Genomic DNA, 24280 nt, shown 5'->3' on the forward strand with positions numbered 1-24280 from the left:
AACGGGGGTGTCACGGGAGGCGAGCGCGCTCCTGGGAAAACTCCCGGGTGTTTTGGCACCTGTAGTGAGTATGTTTAGGTCCCAGGGTCAGGCCTGGAAGCATGACCCAAGGCAAAGGGAGAAGTAAGGAGCAGGTGGAGTGTGGTCCTGCGTGGCTGGAAGCTTCCATCCGTGTTTGCCCCGGAGTCTTGCTGCTGATGGTCTGGGCGCTACACAGAGGTGGGGTCATTGGGAAGGAGAGCCAGGTCAGGATGGCGAGGTGGACTTTGGTGGGACTGGTGCTCAAGGTGCTGCCTGTGAGGATGAGGAAGCAGGACTTCAGGAGTGGAGAGGTGTTCGTTCTCGTGTCCCTCATGCCCAGCTGTTGTAGTAACAGATGAGGGAAGAGCGCTGTGGACCACACACCATGAACGCTGGCCCCGCTCCAGGGCGTGGCTCTTACCACCCACCTGACTGCACAGAACCGGGGCTGCCCCCAGCCTTCAAGGCCACCTCGGGATTTAGTCATGGCCCCGAGGTCACTAGCCACCTGCTCCCAGAGACAGGACAGTAGGAGGAGGCTGTGCTGGCAGAACTCCTCCCCCACTGCCTTTCTCTGTCTCTGTCTTGTCTCTCTGTCTCTCTCTCCTGTCTGCCCTCTCTGTGCGAGTCTGTCCCTGTTGCCTGGCCCTGCCCGTGGATTCAGTGGACTGGCTGAGTGTTCTCTCTCCTGACTGCAAGTCCTCCGTTTCCTCTCTGTCTTTCTGGCTGGTGAAATGGGTCCATATCTGTGACCTGCATATTTTACATGGACCAGAGAGTCAGGTGACATTGACACTGTGGGGGTGTGTGTGTGTGTGCTGATGTAGTGACCCAGCCGCTCCCGAGATAAAGAGGGGTGAGTGTGCCCAGATCAGCGCTAAGCAGCCCATCTCCACTGTCAAGAACAGTGCAAAGTTAATAAACACCACCTTAAAAAACAATTAGTGGACCACCGCACACAATGCAGACCTGTCCTAGGTTCCTGGGCACGAGGCATTGCCGGCTTAGTCTGTGCCCTCAGGACCGTCAGCTTGCAGAGCCTCAGTGATGACATCCATGAAATGGGGTTAACACCCCATCCCCCTCCTTGTTGCAGAAGAATTCTCCACCTAAGAGAATACATGTAAAGAAATGATATATGGCATAATGATGGATACATGTCATGATACATTTGTCCAAACCCAGAGAGTGTAAAACACCAAGAGTGAACGGTAATGTAGACGATGGATTTGGAGTGATTATGATGTGTCAATTTTATGTTGATCAGTTGTAGCAAATGTCCCACTCTACGTGAGGATATTAGTAATAGGAGAGTCTATACATGTGTGGAGGCAGGGAATAGTAAGTATATGAAAAATCTCTATCTTTTCCTCAGTTTTGCTGTGGACCTTAAACTGCTCTTAAAAAGTAACGTCTTAGGGCTTCCCTGGTGGTGCAGTGGTTGAGAGTCTGCCTGCCAATGCAGGGGACACGGGTTCGTGCCCCAGTCTGGGAAGATCCCACATGCCGCGGAGCGGCTAGGCCCGTGAGCCATGGCCGCTGAGCCTGCACGTCTGGAGCCTGTGCTCCACAACGGGAGAGGCCACAGCAGTGAGAGGCCCGCACACCGAAAAAAAAAAAAGTAATGTCTTAATTAAAAAAAAACCCAGTATAAACAACAACAACAAAAAACCAAACAAAAACAAAAAGAAATGATATATGAAATGTTTCTGGTTTTTTGTTTGTTTGAATATAGCATAATTCCTATGTAACCTACTGAAGAAAACCCTGCAATGCCAGTACGTTGTGTAGTAGGCTACATTAATATCACTTGTCTGAACTGTTCATAACAACAAGAAAGCCCCTCAGTGCTTGTGAAGGTGGAAGAGAACATGCTAAATCTCAGAACCAGCCTGCTGGGAAGGGGGTGCTTTCATACTGCTGTTCGGTTCTCTAAGCTCACTCTCTTAGGTTTACATATTATATTTCCCAATCTGTGCTCAAAATATATACTATGACATGGCATGACATGACATGATATTTGTAATTTCCTGGATACTGATTTTCTCCCACTTCTCCAAATGCGACCACTCCTTCTAAAAGTCAGGGTTTAGATGCCTCTGGTGGTGGGTGGAAGGGACCAAAGGTGCGAGAGTGTTTGGATACAGGCTTGCCAGGAGATGATATGGGTTTCCCAAATCTCAGGGGCCCTGGGAAATATCTTCCCCATACCCAGATGTAACCTTTTATTGGTAAAAAATTAAATTGGGGATGAAAATCCGTGACATTGGAGCAGTCAGGTTGTAAGATAGAAGGGAATAAAGTAATAGAATGATGGCTACATGTGAAGAATTGGGGGCCAAGGTGATGCAGCGGCCACACTCGGCCTGCAGGGAGCCCACGTCTGCTGGGGAGGCCGATGCCACACCCCAAAGCCGTGCACATGGGCATCCTAGGCACTGGGCTGGAGACCTCAGTGTGCAGAGGGGGTGAAGAAATGACCGAGCAGCACTCCGCGTCTCTGCGAGGTCCCCAAGCTGCGCGTTGACAGTGTGTCCATGTGTCAGCAAGTGCGTCTGCATCTTCTCTCATCTGGGACCTGGAAAAAACCTAAGGCGGAAAGCACTGGATATACTGTGATAAGATGGGTGAGCTCACCTCTGGGCATCCCTCAGGCAAGCATCTATGAAGGGCTCAGAATCAAGTGTTTGTGCCCGTGGAGTCCCTTGTTCTGAGTGACACATACCCTCCCCTTCCCGCTTTCCTTCTGGCTCATTCTGAGGCATTGCTTCCAAGGCCTGAGGTGAAGATAGTGTCTAAGGGAGAAATTGAGGGTTTGTGGGGCCTCCGTCTTGAAATGGTGCTTAGGAAGTGTCTGATTTTTTTTCCATATCTGAGTACTTTTGCATTCTTTGGCGGAGATGCTTTTTTTCCATCCCCGATATCTTTGTTGTAAGATTTCTATTTACTTGAGTTTAGAGGCTGTGGAATGAGGATTTGGTTGGTGGGTTTTCCTCCAGGAGTCTGATCTCGAGCTGGCCAGTTCTCTCAGTGGTCATGATGATCATCATTACCTGAACCAAGCCAATGAGACCCTTTGGTGTTGGTTTTTGAAGGAAGTGCGGGGTGGAATGTCAAGAGTCAGAGCTTTTCCATCTTAATTTTGGGCAAAATGTATCGTATTCTCCATTCGTGCTTCCCCCAGTTTTGTGAGCAAAGACTTAGGTGAAATTCCTGATTCTTTCCTTTTCTTATCTCTCATGCTTAATCCATTCACATGTCCTGTGACAAATAAAGAAAAGAAGAGATAAGCCCCTAATTATTTAATTCATCTTACATTAAGGTTTTCAGCTGAAACCAGAAGCATGACTTTTAAATAGCAGGAACCTTGAGATAATGGAGAACTTTGAGCCTTTGATGCAAGAGATTTGAGAAACAAAGCACAAAGCTGGCCTTTAACATCTTGCCCTAAAAATAAAGGAGGCTGGAGGCTGGAGCATGCTTATAAGTAACTGGGCTTGCAGACAAGATGAATAGAAATAGCCAGGTGACTATGGTCAGATTTGTACCACGTTCTGTTCCTTTTATCATAAAATTGAGTTGTTTGTTGTCAAGAAGCTCAGCTCTGAGAGTCTGTTTTAACCCAATTGGCTTATTGTCACAAATCCCTTAACCTTGAGACAGTTTGTCTGTTTGATGTGGGAAATTTATCTGTTCTTTGGAGCTTTGTTATACGTAACTGAAATATGAGGTTACTTATCAGCTTTGTCCTATTTAAACCAGTGATGATGACTCCGATATTTTTGTTATTATTAAATCAACCGGTGTAAAAGATGATTCAGAGTCTCTTGGAGTCGAGAAAAACTGTTTTTTTCCTTGTATCAATTATAGTGCAAGTAAAAATAAATGCTTATATTTAGCCAAGACTTTTTTTTTTTTTTTTTTTGCGGTCCAGGGGCCTTTTATCGTCGTGGCCTCTTCCATTGCGGAGCACAGGCTCCGGACGCACAGGCTCAGCAGCCATGCCTCACGGGCCCAGCCGCTCCGCGATATGTGGGATCTTCCCGGACTGGGGCAGGAACCCATGTCTCCTGCCTCGGCAGGCGGACTCTCAACCACTGCGCCACCAGGGAAGCCTGTAGCTAAAAGTTTTCGAAAGCGCTCTTGGAATCTCAGTTCCACCGCTGACAGCTGGCTCCTTAATCACATGTTAACACCTCAAATCTGGCCGCTTCTCTCCACCTTGGTCCGTGCCCCTCCACTAGTCTGAGCCTTATCTTCTCCCTTCTGGATTCTCCCGTCTCCTTGCTGATCTGATCATCCGCCCCCACCCCCGCTCCCACTCCTGCTCCTGCTGCTGTTCTCTGAGCAGCCAGAAAGACCTTTTAAAAACATAGATCAGGGGCTTCTCTGGTGGCGCAGTGGCTGAGAGTCCGCCTGCCGATGCAGGGGACACGGGTTCGTGCCCCGGTCCGGGAAGATCCCACATGCCGCGGAGCGGCTGGGCCCGTGAGCCATGGCCGCTGAGCCTGCGCGTCCGGAGCCCGTGCTCCGCAACGGGAGAGGCCACAACAGTGAGAGGCCCGCGTACCGCAAAAAATAAATAAATAAATTAATTAAAAAAAATAAAAATAAAAACATAGATCAGGGCGAGCTCTTGTCCCGAGTAGAACCCTCCACTGGTGTTCCAGCTCCTCAAGGCAGCTTTCTCCTCCTGCCCACTGTGCTCTCAAGATCTGGGGGCCTTACTCCCATTCCTTGCACTTGGCAAGCTCCTTCTCACCTCAGGGTGCTTCCTCTTGTGGTTCTTTCTGCCTGGAACCTTCTTTCCCCAGCTCCGTGATGACTGTCTCCTTCCTCCTTCTTCAAGTCTGTCTCTGAGAAACCTTCCTTCTAGGGAACGCAAGAGAGAGAAACTCCAAGTGCCGCCCAGAGCCTGGAACAAACTGTGTCAGCACTTCTGTTTTGTTGATTATACTTTCTCTCCGAGTGGCTGTGAATTAATTCAGTAAAGAGTCGAGTGAAGTTTCTTGCTTAATTTTACAATTCCTCGCCCACAGCCCTTTTCGCAGTACATGTCTGGGGGCGGGGCTTGGTGCTAGGTGTGTGAGAAGAACAAGGAAATCACACTCTTTTCTCATCGCTCTGTAAAAACCTCGGGAATCGTTGGTACAGCTGCCCCCTGACTACAGGGGGCTTTAAAGAAAAGATGACTATGCTTAGTGTTTCTCTGATTATGTTTAGATGATGGATACGATAATCTTGGTTGTAGAATTTTAACACTTGAAGGACTGGAGGGAGTAAATGCCTTCGAACTGCCTGGCCTTGTGCACGGCATTTCCCAGGTATAAACTCACTCCTCAAAGTAACCCCATACGTCTGATGGTACCACCGCCTGTTACTCGCTACTATGCGCACTGCATAGACGGGGAAACTGCGGCCCAGGGATGTTACAGAAACTGCCCCAAGTGGCTCGCCTCACAGGTGGCAGAGCAGGACTTTTAGGACCAGATCTGTTGATCTCATGTTGTATATTTGGTGAATGTTGTGCTCTGTTCATCGACAAAATGATCAGAATCATAAATCCCTATCTTATACACAAAGAAAGTGCTTTCACTTAGATTTTATCAGTTCAGAATTTTTAATAAGTAGGTCAAAGACTGGGTTGATGTCGCTGCATCTTGTATGAGAGAGGGCATGATAACACACTGAGGCAGGCAGTGCCTTCAGGGAAAAGCATGTTTTCAAGGCGTTGAACAATACTTATTCTCTGCAACTGGCACCCTGTTTACAAGCTGTTCTTTTCCTTTTTATCATGTAAAGAGATGGGAAAGAAAGGGACAAAAGATTGGCATCCTCCTCCTTCTTTATTATACAGAAGCGCTGTTTGCAGACAGTGGTAGAAAATGAGCTTTTCAAACTTTCTAAATGTCAGACTTTTTTTTACAAAAGTATTCTGGCCACCACATCCCGAGTTCAGGTTTGTACATCTTGTTTCTGTGTGCAGCATCGCGATGGAGGCTCATTGAGACCCACAGTGGACCGCAGGTTGTCATTCACTTAGCTGTCATTCACTTAGCAGAGCTGGGAAAGAGGTTTTCTGGAAAATTCATCTTTCTGATTAGCCAAGAGAGGCTGTGGGACGTATTGGTTCAGATAAGTGAAATACAGCAAAAACTAAACCCACTCTGGAAGCATGTTCTCAGCTGTCAAAGCCTCAGGGTCTCCAGATGCCTCGCTCAAGGTCACTGTTCTCTTCCCCAGGAGGGTGTTGTTTCTGAGCTGAACTTGGGTCAGCTCACCTGCTTTGCAGCAAAGCCAATCTAGTGACACTGGATTGGGGTAAAAGAAAGTACAGCATTTATTTGCAGCGTGCCAGGCAAGGAGAATGGTCAACTCATGCTCAAAAGACCTGAACTCCTCAAAGGTTTGCAGGGAAGGATTTTTTTCTTTTTTTTAAAAGAAGGTACTTTTTCTTTTTTTTAAATTTATTTATTTTTGGCTGCGTTGGGTCTTCGTTGCTGCACACGGGCTTTCTCTAGTTGTGGCGAGTGGGAACTACTCTTCGTTTCGGTGCACGGGCTTCTCATGCGGTGGCTTCTCTTGTTGCGGAGCACAGGCCCTAGGTGTGCGGGCTTCAGTAGTTGTGGCACGCAGGCTCAGTAGTTGTGGTTCGCAGGCTCTAGAACGCAGGCTCAGTAGTTGTGGCACATGGGCTTAGTTACTCCGTGGCGTGTGGGATCATCCCGGACCAGGGATCAAACCCATGTCCCCTGCATTGGCAGGCAGATTCTTAACCACTGCGCCACCAGGGAAGTCTGGGAAGGATTTTTAAAGGCAACATTTGGGGTGAGGGCTGCAGGGTGGATAACTTTCTTTTGATTGGTTGGTAGTGAGGTGACAGGGTGACGTTTAGGGGATCTCAATCATCAACCTTCTGGTTCCAACCAGTCTGGGGTCTGCGTGCTTGTGGTCAGCGTGTAGTCACCATCCTCCACCCAGGAGGGTCTTGGTTCCTGCAAAACATGTGTCCAATTGTATTGATACCTTCAGGAGGAACTAGGACTCTGTTTTATCGCTGAACTCTTGTTTCTTGACCGCTTTTCCTTTGTTTCTGCATTCCCTCACTTCCTAATTCGTAACTGCTTGAGTCTGCTCGTTGGAACTCAGGGAAGGCCAAGGAGACAAAAACCTTTTTCTACAAACAAGAATCTGCGGGTTCCTGCTCCGTTAATAATCCCAGCTGCTTGGGTCTCACAAGGAACTCGCCATGCTTTCTGGGATGCTCAGGTTTTAACAAGCTGGTTGAAATCTACATGTAAGGTGTATATGTATTTGTTAAGGACAATGACTTCTCAGCGTGACTCAGTAGTGTATTTATAACTGAGTGAAACATTACAAGGGGTGAGTATAGGGATGTTAATGCCTGATGCAGTAAGACCCCTCAAGTCCTTTCTCCAGTGGCCATTATTAACAATAATTTGCAAAGCCTTAAAGGACCACTTTAAAGGTAAGATTATAAATGAAGAATTTTATGAAGTGAAAATGCATGAGCTTTAAATTATTGATGGAAAGTGCAGGAATCACATTAGCAGGGCAGCCTCCACTGTTCCTTTTCTTGTTTTGAGTAGAGAGGGGGATGGCGGGGTAGATAGAGAGGTAAGGGAGGGGACACACATACACGTGCGCACACACACACATGCACGCACACACAGGAGGGGAGGGAGGCAAATAGAGATGGAGACACAGAGAGATAGACACACAGAGAGAGACAGACACTCAGGTGAGGACACTTTGGATCTAAAGAACTTGGCAACCAGGAATCTAAGGCCAGAGCCGCCCCTGCTCTCTGCTAAGCCGAAATCCTGTGGCCTCCTGAAGGAGTCTGTCCTGGGATGTCAGCACCTCAGTCTCCCTTGACTCTGTGATGATATTACCCTTTACCCAGGATGTGATTGATGAGTGTAACAGACTGCAGGGGCTGACCTGACCCCCAACAGAGGCCACTTTCTTGACCTCAGAGGTCTGGGTGGCCCATGACCTCCCCTCATCACTCCCTGTAGGTTCCAAGAACCTCAAGCCACTGTAGTCGGGATGCCAGGGCCAGGGTGCCTAGACATCCACTGGTTGAATGAGGGAGGGGGTTAAGGTGTGGCCATAAGGAAGGGGAGAGGGAGTGAGGAGGGCAGGAGACCCAGGCTGGCCTGGCTGGATACCCCCCATCGGGCAGTCGTGGACTCAGATGCAGAAATTCCGTTTGATCTGTTGCCTTGGAGGTGAGGATGCTCTGGGAAACTGACAGCACCCAAATGTACCAGAGACTGATTTGCAGATGAAGAGTCTAGCCTGTCAACGTCCAGGAGCCTCTAGGACGTGGAGGATGGTACTTTGGTTAGGACAAGAGACGGAAGACACGTGCTCTGGTATTGGCTCCGAGCCCTTGGCAAGTCGCTGAGCCACTTGGCTCTGGATTCTCCTTCTGGGGACCCAGGAGGACGCAAGCTTCTTGAGATGGCGAGCTGATCTGTCTGACTCAGCTGCCCAGGTGCCCAGCACCTGACAGGTCCTGCTGAAATTGTCATGGAGTGAAATCCACGTGCCTCCCTTGTTGTGAGGATCACGTGAGAGGCTGGATGAGGAAGCTCTGAGGTACTAATTGTAAAATGTTGGCCCCTGCTTGGGGCACCCCCATCCTGGTACCCAGGTACCTGCCTGGAAAACCACCTTGAAATCAGAAGAATGCTCGTTGAGTGTGGAAGGTGAGCCTTGGATGCAGGATGGATGCTTCTTGCAGGCTGTGACAGCACCTGGAGGGTGGCCCCGCTGCACCCCTGAGCCTGGAGGGGGCTGGCCCACGTGGGCGTGTCTGCCCTGAACTGTGCAGAGGGGATTGGCTGCATTCTAGCTGCCACTCTGCTTTCTCCAAACTGCTTGTCGGCGCCTTCTCTTATATTGTGTCACTCTGGACATCCAGCTAATCAGGTCCCAGCTGTGTTCAATTCCTTGTGTTCTGGACCGTCTCTACATAGGTATATATGTGTATGTAAATATACATGTGTTTATTTGTATTTGTTTACGTTTATATATAATTATTGTACCCCAAATAAGCTCATACTATATTCCTTAATTTGCTCGGGTATTTTTATAAATTTATTTATTTTATTTATTTATTCTTGGCTGCATTGGGTCTTCATTGCTGCAAGCGGGCTTTCTCTAGTTGCGGCAAGCGGGGGCTACTCTTTGTTGCGGCACGTGGACTTTCCACTGTGGTGGCTTCTCTTGTTGCGGAGCATGGGCTCCAGGAGCGCGGGCTTCAGTAGTTGTGGCACGTGGGCTCAGCAGTTGCGGCTCGCGGGCTCTAGAGCGCAGGGCCAGTAGTTGTGGCGCAGGGGCTTAGTTGCTCCGTGGCATGTGGCATCTTCCCGGACCAGGGCTCGAACCCGTGTCCCCTGCACTGGCAGGCGGATTCTTAGCCACCGCGCCACCAGGGAAGTCCCTAGTTTGCTGTTTTTCTTCTTACCACTTAGCTTGGAACTCTCCTGACTGCACTTGCAAACCCACCTACCCTCATTAACAGTATGCGGTTCTGAGGGAAGGTTTGTTACTTGCCAGGTGCTAGAAAAAGCCCTAGTGGTTGGCCAAACATTCCTGCTCTTTTTGAGTTTTTGCATCCTCTTCTGTTGTTTTTCTGTCTCTTTTACCACTTAGTCTTTATAGGTGCTATTTATCTACCTATCTTTTTTTTTGCTAGCATCCATAAATATCTTATTTCCAGTTAGATTTTTAAGAATCTGAGTTGAAAGATTCCAATATAAGTTACTCAAGCAAGCCGTTAGGCTACAAAGATGAGATTTCAGGAGTATCAGTATCAGTATCAGCATGAAGGCCAGGACATAAAAGGGCCATCTGGGTCCCTTCTCTCTTTATTTCTGCTGAGACTTGATTCAGTCTGGCCTTTCTCCAGGAAGGCATAACACGATGCAATTACAAATCTGTGGAACCATGAGTCCGGAGCCCATTCAGCGTTGATTCTTCACTGCCTGCAATGAGGCCCGCAGCCAGTAGAGTCACTTCTCTTTTGTGAAGTTTCCGGTGTCATTGCAGTTAAGTCAATTTCAGAACTAACTCTGTGTGTGTGTGTTTGTGTGTGTGTGTGTGTGTGTGGCGGGGGGGTTCATTGGGCACACACGTACACACACGTGTGTGGTGCCACACCGAGCCCTCACCCCTGTCCCTGGCAAACGTGGGTTGTGTGCACCTTGAGGGAAGGATGAGGGCCAGCTCAGTGTGACCCTGAGTGTCCACATTCTCCTGGATGCACTTGTGTCCATGGACCACCTGGCAAGACAGCCATCCCATGCTGTGTGTGCCTCCAGATTCTCTTTCATGCCCAACTCAATAGGCGAGACCAAATAAAATAGAAGACTTAACTTGCTAGCAAATCACATTCCCCCAAACTTCTAATGCTTAGAAGCCAAGGGCAGACTTGGAGCCATAATAATAAGGAGGAAGCATTATCCTTACAGTTATTTCCCCACTTACTGGACAAACAATCCAAGGGCCTGGGAGGTCGAGTGACTTGCCTAAGGTCACACAGTTACAGTGAGTGACGTAGTTATAGTGTCGTGAGAGCTGATGGACTGCATACCATCCATTCCAACTTCTGATTTCTTTGGGGGACATTCTGTCTCCCCCATTCCATTGGGTCTGGATGGGTTGCTTATTTATCAGGGTTCCCTACCCTCTTCTAGCTAAGTGATGGGCATGCGACCCAAGGTGGGCCAATTGGACTCTCCTCCCTGTCTCTTCAAATCTGACTCCTCAGCCACCATAGCCTTTCTGTATAAATTCCATGTTTTAGTTATTGAGTCGGTTCCTGTTTCTTGCCACTACAGTCAATTTACAACTGGCCGTCACCAGGTCTGCGGGAGTTCTCTATGTATGTAGACTCTTTCTCTTTGTGATTGCATTTCTCTTGCTGGGGCAGCAGCTTAACCCAGAGGCGGCCAGTGTGTTGATGGCCAGTGCCTTCTGAACCCTGCTGAGGTCTCAACGTAGCCACCAAATGAAAGCTACTTGAATCTGAAAATGGACCTGGCTTATAGCCCGACAGACGCTAGGTGCCAAGAATCTTGGGATACGTGTATTAGCATCTATGTTGATTTTCCCTAGAGTGTCAGGCTGAAAATCCTAGCTGCCTGGCTTGCCAGAGCTGGCTCTGTGTTCATGAGAGACAGCATCTGACCGTGGGCCCCTCAGTCACCTGACAGTCCAGGAAGCATCCCAGCCAGCCTTTGGTTGTGTTGAAATCACACTCTCCCTTTATTTATATATTGAGGAGCGATGTTGCTGAGCAAATCCCCTTTCTATATCCAGGATGGGCAAATTAAAGTGAAAGACCCTTTTCAGTCGGCCCAAAAAAATGACCAATCCGGCCAAGTTGTTTTAGGCAGGATAGAAGCACGTGTGTGTGTGTTTGGGGCAGAGACAGCTTTTCTTGACAAGGTTCTCACAGCAGAATGTTCTGATGAGTAGAATTTAGTGCACATCAGTTTCAGAGATATCTGCTCACTCACAAATCCATCAAACTCTTTTCGTGAGCTGCAGAGATGAACGAGACGTCTGATCTGTCGAGAGCTCAGGTTCGTTCCCGGAAGGTCTCCCTCTGTCTTTGGTCGAGCCGGTGGTCTTCTGACCTGGAGGATTCGAGCCCTCCTCCCTGAGTCGGGGCTTTGGGCCAGCGCTCTGCCTTTCCCTTGGTTTGTCTTCAAGGAGGGGGTGGGTAGGAGGAGAAGGGGCTCACTTCTCGCTCAGGTGGTCCCTCCACGAGGAGCTCAGAGGCTGGGGCTCGTGTCCTGGGAAGCCCCCCACCTCTCAAGTGCCTGCACTATGTCCTTTCACTCTTGGTGGGTGGTGACAAGAACCTATGTCCCCCGGATCACTTTCACGGTGGGAACTGTAAACTGGAATTCTGAGGAATTGATCTGGAAATTGATACGCATGTGGAAACATCCCCTCCACTTTAGCAACGCTTAAGCACAAAGTGTGTCTTGATAATCAAGTAATCTGTAAGTATAGGTAACTTTAGATTTCCAGAGTGGGAGGGGCATTATATTTAGAAAAGAAAGCTGTTATTTGGAGGCAGTGTTTCATGCAGGCAAGCCCAGTTCTATAGAACGTCTGCCACGAATGGGCTGGTGGCCTTGGGAATCACTTTAGCTCTCCAGGCCTCAGTTTCCTCACCTGTTTGAAAAGATGTGATAAGAGTGTTGGAGAGCAGGAAGGAGTCTCTAAATTTTCTACCAGCTTCAAAGTTGGAAGATTCTGTGGTCTCTAAAATGTATTCTCCCAAGCCCTTGAATTAGCTCTAGTAAAACTTAAGCAAAATGTAACCATTTAATGATATGCTGGAAAACTGCATTTATAGTTCTTCTCTATTAAAAGGTTCTGATGTTTTATTTATGGATAAACATTCACACATGTATTTGTATATATATGTATGTATGTGTATATGTTATGATATGTTAATTATATTATACTAACTACTTATATATTATACTAATACTATACTTTATTATACTATGTTTTATTATTATTACATTATGTGAGTGCTGATCTTATACTACTTTGTTGTTGTAGTTTATGGAAGTAAAACACAAACATATTTAAACCAAATCAAAAATATAGGTTAATAGGCCTCAGGGTTCTACATTCTGCCGGCTGTCTTGCTTTGGGGACAGTTGCCATAAAATACTGTTTTGAGACAATGTGCCATCTGTAGAGGGACCGTATTGGTTGTTGTGCAGAGGAGAAGTTTCCAAGCTGTGCTTGGTAGGCTTTAGCACTCTACAGAGATTCTCCAAGATCTGAGAAAAGTATTTGAAAAGATATTTTAAAACTTTACCAGCACACTGGGGAGCTTGGTAGACTTCAGGTTTCAGCAGCCAGCACAGTCTTTCCACACTTGGTTACACATTTCCATCTTTCTTTCTCTGTACACACACACTGTGTGGTGTTGTATGCCACCAGCATATGGCCTTGAGCTGATAGATTAATTTGGTTTTGCCTGGTTAGGTAGCTCTCCTGTCTTGTCTGCCTTATTAAAGAATGTTCCAAGGTCACAGGACAAGCTGTTAAAAACAGGTGTTGTTTGTGGTTAACTCATCGGTATGTATCGGGCCTTTTCTTTTTTCTTTTCTTTTTTTTTTTTGGCTGCACTGTGCAGCTTGCAGGATCCTAGTTCCCCGATCAGGGCTCGCACCTGGGCCTACTGCAGTGGAAGCAGGGAGTCCTAACCACGGGACCTCCAGGGAAGTCCCTGGGACTTTTCTTAATAATGTTCAGCCAGGAGAGGAATCAACAGATCTAATGCTGCAGTTGGCATCCCCGACCCTCAGTGTCAAATTTTCAAGTTCATCAAAATAGCTTAATTGTTCTCAATAATAGACTTTATAATAAGAATATATTATACCTTGAGCTTACAAAATAAGTGAAATACTACTTTTCTTTATGCATAGGAATTTCATGTAAGATTCATTTGGAAAAATAGTTCTGTTGCTAAAAAGGTTTGGAAGCCACTGATGTAGTAAGACAGCACAGATTTTAGAGGCAGACGGTTCTAGATTTGAGCCCTGCTTTCCCTAGCTTACTAACTGGATGGCCTCGAGCAAAGTAATTTGCCTGTCTAAACCATAGTTGTGTCTTCTGTAAAATGGGCCTGCCCTCCAGCAGCAGGATGTTTTTGTAAATTATAGAGAAATGTACAAATGGCCTAGTCCAGTGCCTGACACATAACGAAGAGTTCAGCATATGATAGCTATTAGAACGCTCTTCATGCTAGGAATTAAAGTCATTATAGTTCATGCCTCGCCATTAAGAGGTATGTCTTTACACTATGGAAGTGCATATACCTTTTCGTATTTGCATGTATTTACATATTTCCTTCTATGGAGAACCTAGATATGCATATCCTGGTGAATATATTTCCCTACAATTTAGAGTCGTTTTAGCAGACTGTAATGGCACATTTCTCTTTCTAATACAGCTTCTTGGCAAATTAAATTAGTTACTTTTTCATTTTAAAAGTGTGGAGCCTTTGCAGAATAATTTCCTGTACTTCAGGTTCTTTTGGTAGGAAAAAATAACCAAGCAGCCGAAGGGAACTGCTTTTATGCATTGGGACTCTGAAATGCTGCTTTATTTTTATGTCCAGGCTCTGTGGGGGGACTGCGGAAATCCCTGCTCTTGGGAATGTTTTTGAGCCCCCTGAGAAACTGAATAGGGAGAAAAGAGCTAACTTAAAAAGCTGCTATCCGCCTCCTCTAATTAGCTTGCTCTCAGCTCCTGGGAGAGGCAGTGAAAATATGAAAACAATGCAGGAAGTGCTGGAAGTGAATGGCATTCTAGGGGTCCGTGGTAGCCTCTGATGCTTTGATGCAGAAAAGTTCACGGTAAACAAGGCAAGGAACCACACAGGGGCTTGGTGTACCTTTGTCCTTCCCACACACTGCATCCCGCACAGGGCCGCGGGGAACGGTGGTCCCTTCCGAGCAGGTGTGCCAGCTGGACAGCTGCAAGCAGGGGAGACCTCATTGGAATTCAGCAGCTTGAATCCACAAGCGTCCGGCCCTCCCTGTTGCTTGCTTGTGCTCTTGGGAAAGATCAGGGGCTCTTTGTGCTCTAAAGCCACACATCGCCAGGGCCCGGGGATGCAGAAGCCATGGGAAGAGCACAGAGTCTCTCCCTCAGTATCTCCGCTGGAGGCTGGGGAAGCTCTCACAACATTTGTGGCTGGCCGTGCAGCTAACCTTTTAGTGACATCTTAAAGAGATTCAGATCCCAGAGATACCAGCAAAGGAATTAGGGGTGGGAATTTGGGCGACAGAAGCTGTTCTTCAGCGGAGATGGCTTTTGCCTCCTGGTGGACATGGCCCCCGGTGGAATGGGCCCGGTGGATGTGGACAACGGTGACCGGCAGTGGGGACTCCAGTCTGCAGGTCCTTCAAGGAAACTCAGGAAAGAGGCAAGTTGTCTCCGTGTATCTCTTCAACATTGCCCCTGACGTGTGCGAAGCTGGGGGCCAGGGCGACACCCAGGGCCCACCAGGCAGATCCAAACTCCTCTTTCTCTCTGATGCTCGGTTGCGTAACTTCCTTGTGTTTTTCATACCGGTAAACAGATTCTGCAAAACTTCAGGCACCTAGATCTGTTGTCGTCCAGGCATGGATCTTAAATTTCCCCCCTTGACAAAAGCTAAGTCTGTTAATATTAATGTGTGTTTGTAAAAGTCAGCATGGCCTCTGTCGTGTTTGCATGAATTTGGTCTTTACTCATGAAATTTGATAGTATGCAGGCTTCGGCTCATTGGATCCCATCAAAAGCAGCTCTGATGTTTCTGTTCGTCTCTTTGTCCCTGGAGGGCTGTGTGGCAGGTTGGAGGAGCCAGGGTCCTTGAAAGGATGGGGGTGGGGGATCTTTGGCTCTGACAAAGTGAGTCTCTGACAAACAAGTTGTAAAAACATCGATGTAGATTTTCTGAAGGAGAACTCACCAAATGGCCCTTTTTTCCTGTCCTGCCTGACTGTGGAGGGATTGGTTTGTCGTGGTGTTCTCTGCCGGCTGGCAGATGGTCTTTAGAAGATGCTGACTTCTGCAGAGGACACTGGTCCTTTGATAGTCTGGTGCTCGGCGCTGTGAGCGTTTCATGTTCCATACACACCTGATGCGTCACCCTCTGATTATACATCTTCTGCCAAATCGCTGGCTGGGTCGCTTGTGCCGGCAGCGATCCTAAGTATCCACCCTCTTGATAATTACCCTCCTTGTTGCAAGTAAATAAGTGGCATCTTGGTCTATTTAAAGTATCCCGAGACAGAAATCAGCCCAGGTGATGCTGCTGCTTCTTGCACGCTGGTATCCTCAGAGTGTGGTGGGGCTGGGACCGTGGACCCCTGTGCATCCTGAGCACGTAAGGAGCTGCCCTCCAGCCTGAGGACACATGCCTGGCTCAGTGATTTGGGGGTGCCTCATCCTTTCTGGCTTGAAATTGAGTCCTCAGTGGAAGCAGGGTGATGGAGGAGGACTCTCTGCTCTGGATTTTCTCGAGCCCAGGATAAGGCTTTAGTTTGGTGAGTGGCATCCCCTTGTTCCTGGGTGGGGGGCGTCCTCTGGGTGGAGTTTCGGTTCATCTCTCTGGCTGAAGAATCTTCCTTGAGAGGAGACTTTGCTGCAGACCAGCGACGGCCATTTTCACACTCTTGGGATCAGCAGGGGGCTGTGCTTTGTGTTTTAGTCTGACACGTCCTCCACCTGACCTGCCAGCTGTCATTCATTCATTTATTCACTTAACGGATGTTTATTCACCGCCTCCTGGTTTAGGCTGGGGATGCAATGATAAACAAAAAAACACAATACAAAACAAAACAAAACAGGCTGCCCTCTTGGCCTTTCAGCTCAATAGAAGGGAAAGATCATTAACATGATTAGAAAGTGACTAAATCTATAATAACAAGTTTTGTGCTACGAAAGAAAGGCAGTGGGAGAGAATGATGGGGTGAGGGAGAGAGAGACCTAATGAGATTTTGTCTTGTGGAGTGAGGGTCCTATGGGTGTGTTGGAACCACAGCATCACAGAGTGTCCCTGGGAATGCTTCCATATCATTTTGCCTGAATTGTTGCCAAAATAACGCGAGCCAAAGTTAATCAAAAGATTCCACTGTTTGTATTTGCCACTAAGGCCAGAAATATGTATTTCGTGTAGAGCTGAGTTCAAAGACTCCGTCATTTGGGCGCAAAGCACTCCTGGGAATCACGCTGTGAAGTGACTTTGCTCACGGCTGGCCTCGGACGTTTAATTGGGCAGTGAGACTGGTTGCACCGGTCCTGGGAGGGGTCATTAGGCCGTGCACGGCTCCCCAGCACTGGCCCCTTGGAGCCAACGCAGCCCCGGCCACTGTCTAACCTGCGCTCCTCCCCCTCTCTCTCCATCAGGAGTTCTGACTCTGAAGAAGCATTTGAGACCCCGGAGTCAACGACCCCCGTCAAAGCTCCACCAGCCCCACCCCCGCCACCCTCTGAAGTCGTTCCAGAACCCGAGGTCAGCGCTCCGCCTCCCCCAGAAGAACCAGGTAACCAAGGATCAGGCGCCCCTGGGGGAGGCCTGGGGGCAGCCCTGCGGCTGAGCCCCAGGAAGGCTCAACAGCGGCTCCTCAGGGGACCCGGCTGGAGCAGGGCACACACCCCAGGGGGCTGGAGCTCCTTAGATTGTCACCAGCCTCTGGGGCCTCTTAGCTCCGGGCTTGGTTTGATGTGGTGTAAACTAAGGGTGCTGAGATCCAGTGGGTTATTTTGTGTCTGCTTTGCAGAAGTTCAGGGGAGGCCTCTGGGGAAACCATGCATTTAACTCTGGGTGCCTTTCAGCTGACGTCCAGAACTGGATTTGTGCGGATCATGGAATTCTCTGGTGCAATCTTAGATTCTGATATTCGGCCCCTTGCTCCCATAAGAGTACTGGTTCTGGATCGCCCATGTGAACCTGCATTTTTATTAAAAACGTTGCCCCTGTGGGCTTGGGGATGATAATTAGTAAATGGGTGAGAAGAAAAAATGATGGATGGCTGAATCTGTGCAGGGATGACTCCTTTATTCCTCATTAACTTCAAATTATCCAGATTTCTTATCACTTTCCCGCACCCCCTAGTGTGACTCAGAACAAAGACCTTTATGTACCTTTCAGATGTGGTGACTGCTGCGGTTGGGAGGATGGGGAAGGATAGGACAGACCTCCTGTCCGAGCCTTCAGCCTGCCCAGCTGGCTGCAGTCCTCTGTGTGCTTCCTTCAGTTACACCAGCAGGGGTGGGACCACCTCAAGCATTAAAGTTTATCATGAGGCCTGGAAGGAGATGGGGATTGCTAGGAATGGCCTCACAAGCTGGTCAGGGGGCCAGGTGGTCTCAGAAATGGCCGTACAGGCCAATCAGGGGGCCAGGTAGTACTGTCTTCAGAGCCGGACAGCCTCAGCTGGACCCTGAACTTCAGAGGGCCCCATTCTGGCCTTCCTGGGGCCACAGCCCTCGCAGCGAGATAAGTCTGCAGAGCCAAACTCCTCCAGGACCGTGTTCTGGATACCTGGGAGCAGCCACTTCCTGGGCCCACCCCGTCCCCATCTCCTGGCCCATCTTCCCAAGGCTGACTGTGCCCACGTTTGCACCCTTCAGCCAAGGAGATACCAAGGATGGGGCTGCGACTTACAGGTGGGTTGTCCACACGCCTGTGCTCGAGGCTGCCCCTGGTGAGGGATGGAGGTTGGGGAGAAAAGGGGCAGGCCAGCGGCCCGGCCTCCATGTGTACTCTCGCCCTGGCCAGGAGCCAGGTGAACTGCAAAATAAAAAACCATTTTGGGGCTTCCCTGGTGGCGCAGTGGTTGAGAGTCCGCCTGCCGATGCAGGGGACACGGGTTCGGGCCCCGGTCTCGGAAGATCCCACATGCCGCGGAGCGGCTGGGCCCGTGGGCCATGGCTGCTAAGCCTGCGCGTCCGGAGCCTGTGCTCCGCAGCGGGAGAGGCCACAGCAGTGAGAGGCCCGTGTACCGCAAAAAAAAAAACAAAACCAAAAACCATTTTGACCTTAATGTTGGTTTTAGAAAGAAATGGATGGGATTCTTTCTACCCGCTCTGGCTTCAAGCTGGCCATAGTTTTAGGGCAGATACTCCTGGAGCTTTGTTCCTAAGCAAATGTGCTCCGTGGGGGAGTGGAGAGACACCTTTGCTGGTGTCTGATAAATGCAGTTTTCATATTCTCCCCTTTTGACAGCTTATCAGTTAGTAGTACCTGATGCTGCAAAGTTTGTTTAGGCACTGAGCTCTGAGAGGGTAATTATTGGAATTTATTTGATTTTAAGGTGGGGAAGAAGCAGGAGGAGCTGCTTACATTTCTCAGGGAGTCGTTTGCACCCCAACTTTCTTTCATATACTAAAGAACGTAAAAATTCCATTTCCTATAATATTATAAAAAATTCGCCCAAGGTTTTAATGGAAAGTGGCTGAATGACAAACACATTTTAATCCTTAGGTCAAATGTGCAATTAAAAATAAATTTTCCTTTTTTCGGGCTTCCCTGGTGGCGCAGTGGTTGAGAATCTGCCTGCTAATGCAGGGGACACGGGTTCGAGCCCTGGTCTGGGAGGATCCCACACGCCGCGGAGCAACTAGGCCCGTGAGCCACAACTACTGAGTCTGCGCGTCTGGAGCCTGTGCTCCGCAACAAGAGAGGCCGCCATAGTGAGAGGCCCGCGCACCGCAATGAAGAGTGGCCCCCGCTTGCCACAACTAGAGATAGCCCTCGCACAGAAACGAAGATCCAGCACAGCAAAAATAAATTAATTAATTAATAAACTCCTACCCCCAACATCTTCTTTAAAAAAAAAAAAAAAAGCCCACAGTCATAAAAAAAAGAAGAATAAATTATCCTTTTTTATGGGTATAATAAGTTCATGCCTATACATGCGTGGGATACCTTAGGAAAGATGTCAGAAGAAGAATGAAGGCCGAGGACAGTGCGTGGTCCACCCCCAAGCGCCATGCAGGGTCCAGAGGACAGTCATTGCTGTGGGCCTGTGTGCGTCCTGTGGGACTTCCAGTCACATATCGCTTCTGGGGTTGGTTTGCCACCTCTGTTCTTTTCTTCAGCCTGTCTTTGTTCCTTCTTCCTGACTTCTCTTTCAACAAAGCAGAGAACAATCTCCATTCTTAAACACACACCCACACGCATGCACAGCGCTCACCTCTTGCTTGGATGGCAATTTTTGAAAGAATGAACACTATGGAGGGTTAAGAGAGAACCCCCAGTGGAAGGGGCTGGAGCCGTGAATTGCCACGAGTCACAGCCCCATGAAACTTTTGATCACACTGGTTGGAGTCTGACTTTATGCTTCTCCTCCTTGGAAAACTACAGTGAGGCTAAATGTATGCAGATCATACAATTAAGGATGCTTACGGTCGGGATTGTGTCTGCCTAAAGCCCCCCTGTCTTGGGCTGTACAAAGATCCATCTGATTTGTTGCACTCATTAGAAAAGTCTGCTGGTCCCTTCTGTGGACAGCATGGGACAGTACAGATTAAAGGGGCGCTGTGCTTGCTTGTGGAGGTGGCTACAGCAGAAGAAAGCTTCCTTCTGGGAACCGAGGGAGAGAGAGGGCAAGAGAGGAAAATCTGCTGTTTGGTTTGCCTCTGCAAAGTGCCTGCCATGTTGCTAAAGGTGCCAAAAGAACCACACGAAATAATAGACGAGACCTTTGGCTGTGAATAAAGGCATGATTTTTCCTCCTGGAAACTTAATTTTACAAAATAATCCGTCACCTTACCTTGCATGCTGCCAGCATGATTGTGCTGCACGGGGACAGGATAATGGGTGAGATGTGGCTGGCCACCATGTGTCTGCCGCTCATCTGGGCTGTGCCGGGGTGTGGCTTATCTGAGCCCAGTTTTCTTTTTCTTTTTTTCTTTTTTATTTTTTTTAATAACTGACCTAAGATTTTTTTAATGATGGTATGATTTTACTAGTTATGAGGTAAATATACATTCCAGAGGCTCTTAGCATTTACCATTGATTAACATAGTCTAACTAAGGATGGTTACTCAAGGCTTTATGGCTTTTATTTCAATGGCTTTATAATTCTTGCATCGTTGGTTAAAACTGTTGGTTTAGCTTATGATACAAAAACATGTAATTGCCTATGTGAATTAGTCATTAAATCTTATTTTCAGCGAGGACATGATTTTACCTTAGGTTGCTACGTTATAGACAGATTAACTAAAAAATAAAAAGTGAAATTAACATCTTTAATTGAAAAGAAATGGGAGAAAATTAATTTGAAAAGTTACATGCACCCCATTGTTCATAGCAGCACTATTTACAACAGCCAAGACATGGAAGCAAACCAAGTGTCCATCGACAGATGAATGGACAAAGAAGATGCAGTGCATATACACAGTGGAATACCACCCAGCCATTAAAAAAGAACAAAATAATGCCATTTGCAGCAACATGGATGCACCAGAGACCATCATATTAAGTGAAGTAAGCCAGACAGAGAAAGGCAAACATCATATAATATCACTTATATGTGGAATCCAAAAAAAATGATACAAATGAACTTATTTACAAAACAGAAATAGACCCACAGACATAAGAAACAAACCTATGGTTACCAGAGGGGATAGCGGGGGAGTGGGAGGTAAATTAGGAGTTTGGGATTAACATAAACTCACTACTGAGCACAAAATAGTTAAACAAGGACCTACTGTAGAGCACAGGGAACTAATTTTCAGTGTCTTGCAATAACCTATAATGGAAAAGAATCTGAAAAAGAAAAAATATATATAATATATATAACTGAATCACTTTCTGAGCCCAGTTTTCTTATCTGTAAAATGAAGCAGGTGACCCGTGAGTCCTCTGAGATCCTTCCCACTCCGACTTTTCATGGTTCTGTGATCAGGACGCATAGCTGCTCTACAGTGGCTGCATTATTAGAACTCAGAACTGGCCACTGAAGGACATAATTAAACATCACATAAATAATAGCTCCATTTAGTGTCTGCCATGTGCCAGTCCTGTGCCAGGTTCTTAGCAAGTTTCATCCCATCTCAGGCAACGGAAGGAACCCCAGTGCTCACAGCATCCCTGTACTGGGCATTTCATCACCTGCTTGCCAGGGAGATGTGGGGCTTCTGGACCTTGCCCTTGGTCTCAAAACAAGTGAGGGGCTGTGGGATCAGAATCCCCGCTTCTCGACTCCCTTCCATTTGGAAATCAGGTTGCTCTCTGTGCAGGCGAGATGAGCTGGTACATCCGAGGCAGAGGGTAGGCCACGCGGTTGCCAGGTGGGTGGCAAGTAGATGGTCAGTGAGGGAAGCCCGTCTATGAGACCAGGGGTGTGTTTCCATCCTACAGTTGCCCTCCCTCTGGAGACGTAGTTCCCCATGGGGGAAGCGCTGTTTGCCCATTGTCGCTGGGAGGATGCCCAGCACGGGGAAGGCCGGTGTGGGGGGCCTTGGAGGTGACCGGAGCCGCCCGTGCCCTGCTTGACCTCGACCTTTCCTCACTGCTCCGCGGCAAGGGTGGCCTCGTTGAAGCTCCACTTGTGCTCCACGTGGCCGTGTGTGGACTGCTGTCTGCAGATTGACCCAGAAGGGAGCTTACTGCACCCAGGGGCTTCTGTTTTCCCCTCTCAGGACTCAGTCTCCATACATATTGTCACTTGCTTTCATCTCCTCTGAGGTTGCAGTGCAGGGTTCCCCCCGCAGAGAGACAGGAAGCCTCCTGGTATCAGGCGAAGCATCTGAGAGCCCGGCCAGGCGAGGGCCCTTCCCGTCCTGGGGCAGGGGCACAGGGAGTGGGGTCACGGTGGTGTGTGTAGGAGTTGGGGCCCACGGCTACTGTTTCCTGGCACTGCTGTACCCGGGACTAGGTGCTTACGTGCTCCTCCTGTTTCATCCTCACAAGAATGCCTCATTTATGGCTGAGGCTCAGAGGAGTTGAATAACCTGCCAGGGGTGGCCCTGGGCACCTTGGGTGGGCACACCAAGGACCTGGCAGGGCCCTGAGCCTCTGGACTCACATTTTCTGCCCTTAATGACCTTGCTGGAGGATCTTGACTGCACTCAACGTCCAGCTCAGGTGGATCCAACCTGTTTTCACAGAGAATTTCTCCATCTGTAAACAGAGTCACCCGGTTCGATAGCTGTCGTGACCCACAGAGCCTCGAGCAGGGCTGCTCCTCCTCAGCCTTTGGGAACTGAAGGCAGGTTTGAGAGCATAGACGTGGGAAAGCAGGGCAGATGTCCAGGAAGCAGCGGGCACAGACCTGCCAGGTGTGGAGGTCCTCGGGACCCAGCAGGGTCTGCGTGAGAGTCCGGAAGCCTGCCGGGTCTGGGAGAGAAGCCGGTTTTGCATGGGCTGCCTGCCTCTCTTGCTGGTCCGTTCTGGGTTTAGTGACCACATCAGAGAGTGGACACCCAGGGACCGCATCTGCCTGTCACTTCCACCCGCCCTGACGTCTCACACCGCTGAGTCCCCATAAGCAATCAGAACTCACCTCAAAGATCAGTCCAAGCCATCCAGGCTGATCCTCCAAGCCATATCTGTGGCCACATGTGAAAACATTGCCCCTGGAGATGTGAAGAACGAGACCGTGTCCTGATAGGAAGCAGGTGACATGAGCTAGCCCGGGCCCGACTTTCCTGCTCTGGGAGCCACTTGTGGCACCTGTGAAAATGGGCGTTCCGAGCCCTGATCCCAGCCCTGCTGAACTGCTTCGCGAGGGAGGAGCCCGAAGTCAGGGCTTTCAGTGAGCATCTCAGGCGTGTCCTACGATAGGCAAGTTTGAGAAACGTTGGATTCATCATGGACTTGCTCCGAGCTGCCCACAACTGCCGGCAAAATGCCACGTGAGGACTGAGTAAGGCTCCATTTATCTCTCATTAGCCTACTGAAAACGGAGGCCTTTTCCAGAATAAACATAATCGATTGCAATCGATTATTATTCACATACTTGGAAGGATGTAGAGCTAGGTTCCCCGTGTACAAGACCATTTACGCTTGCTATACTGGATGAAGCTATGCGTCTGAGTGCAGGGGTGCCTTGTGTTGGCACCTTTAGGCCTCTGGGCCTGTGGGTTCCTGCCCAGGGTGAGCTGGCTGGGGGTGGGGTGGGGGGAGGCGGAGGGAGAAGCACAATGCGGCCGGCAGTACGTGCTCCAGTTAGAAACAGCAAGGCTAAGGGCTGTGGCCTTTGAAGACAGTCGTGTGAGAGTTGGGTGACATCGGTTGCCCCTTGTTGGCTTTCTCCCTTTCCTTGGAATTCCCTCTTGTTTCCAAACACATTTCTTTTTTCCTTAGCTCGGGGATTGTATTGCCTAGCACAGTTAGGGACTGCACTGTGTGCCCTCAAGTTCATATGTTGAAGCCCTGACCCCCCAATGTGACTGTATTTGAAGATAGGACCTTTAAGGAGGTGACGAAGTTTAAATGAGGTCGTAAGGCACTCATCTGTCAGGGCTGGCGTCCCTGGAAGAAGAGGAGGAGACGTTAGGGCTGAGCTCACACAGAGCAAAGGCCGTGTGAGGACACAGGGAGAAGATGGCCATCAGCAAGCCAAGGAGAAACCAAACCTGTGGACCCCTTGACCTTGGACTTCCAGCCTCCAGAGCTGTGTTGTTTAAGCCCTTTGGTCTGTGGACTTTGTTCGGGTGGCCAGAGCTGACTGATATGTCGGGCACC

General features: G+C 48.7%; 1 protein-coding gene across 6 annotated transcripts in view; it reads left to right on the top strand.

The window, feature by feature from the left end:
• Positions 1–24280, top strand: part of TACC2 (transforming acidic coiled-coil containing protein 2) — a gene marked incomplete at its 5' end in the record, with an annotated part of 174509 nt that overhangs the window by 107055 nt on the left and 43174 nt on the right. For all 6 annotated transcript variants that reach the window (XM_079706374.1, XM_079706376.1, XM_079706378.1 and 3 more), the window contains one exon: positions 16990–17126. In XM_079706374.1, coding sequence (XP_079562500.1) covers positions 16990–17126 — 137 coding nt within the window. The remainder of the gene's footprint in view (positions 1–16989; positions 17127–24280) is intronic.

This window comes from Hyperoodon ampullatus (assembly GCF_949752795.1).
Source record: "Hyperoodon ampullatus genome assembly, chromosome: 1".
Classification (NCBI taxonomy): Eukaryota; Metazoa; Chordata; class Mammalia; order Artiodactyla; family Ziphiidae; genus Hyperoodon; species Hyperoodon ampullatus.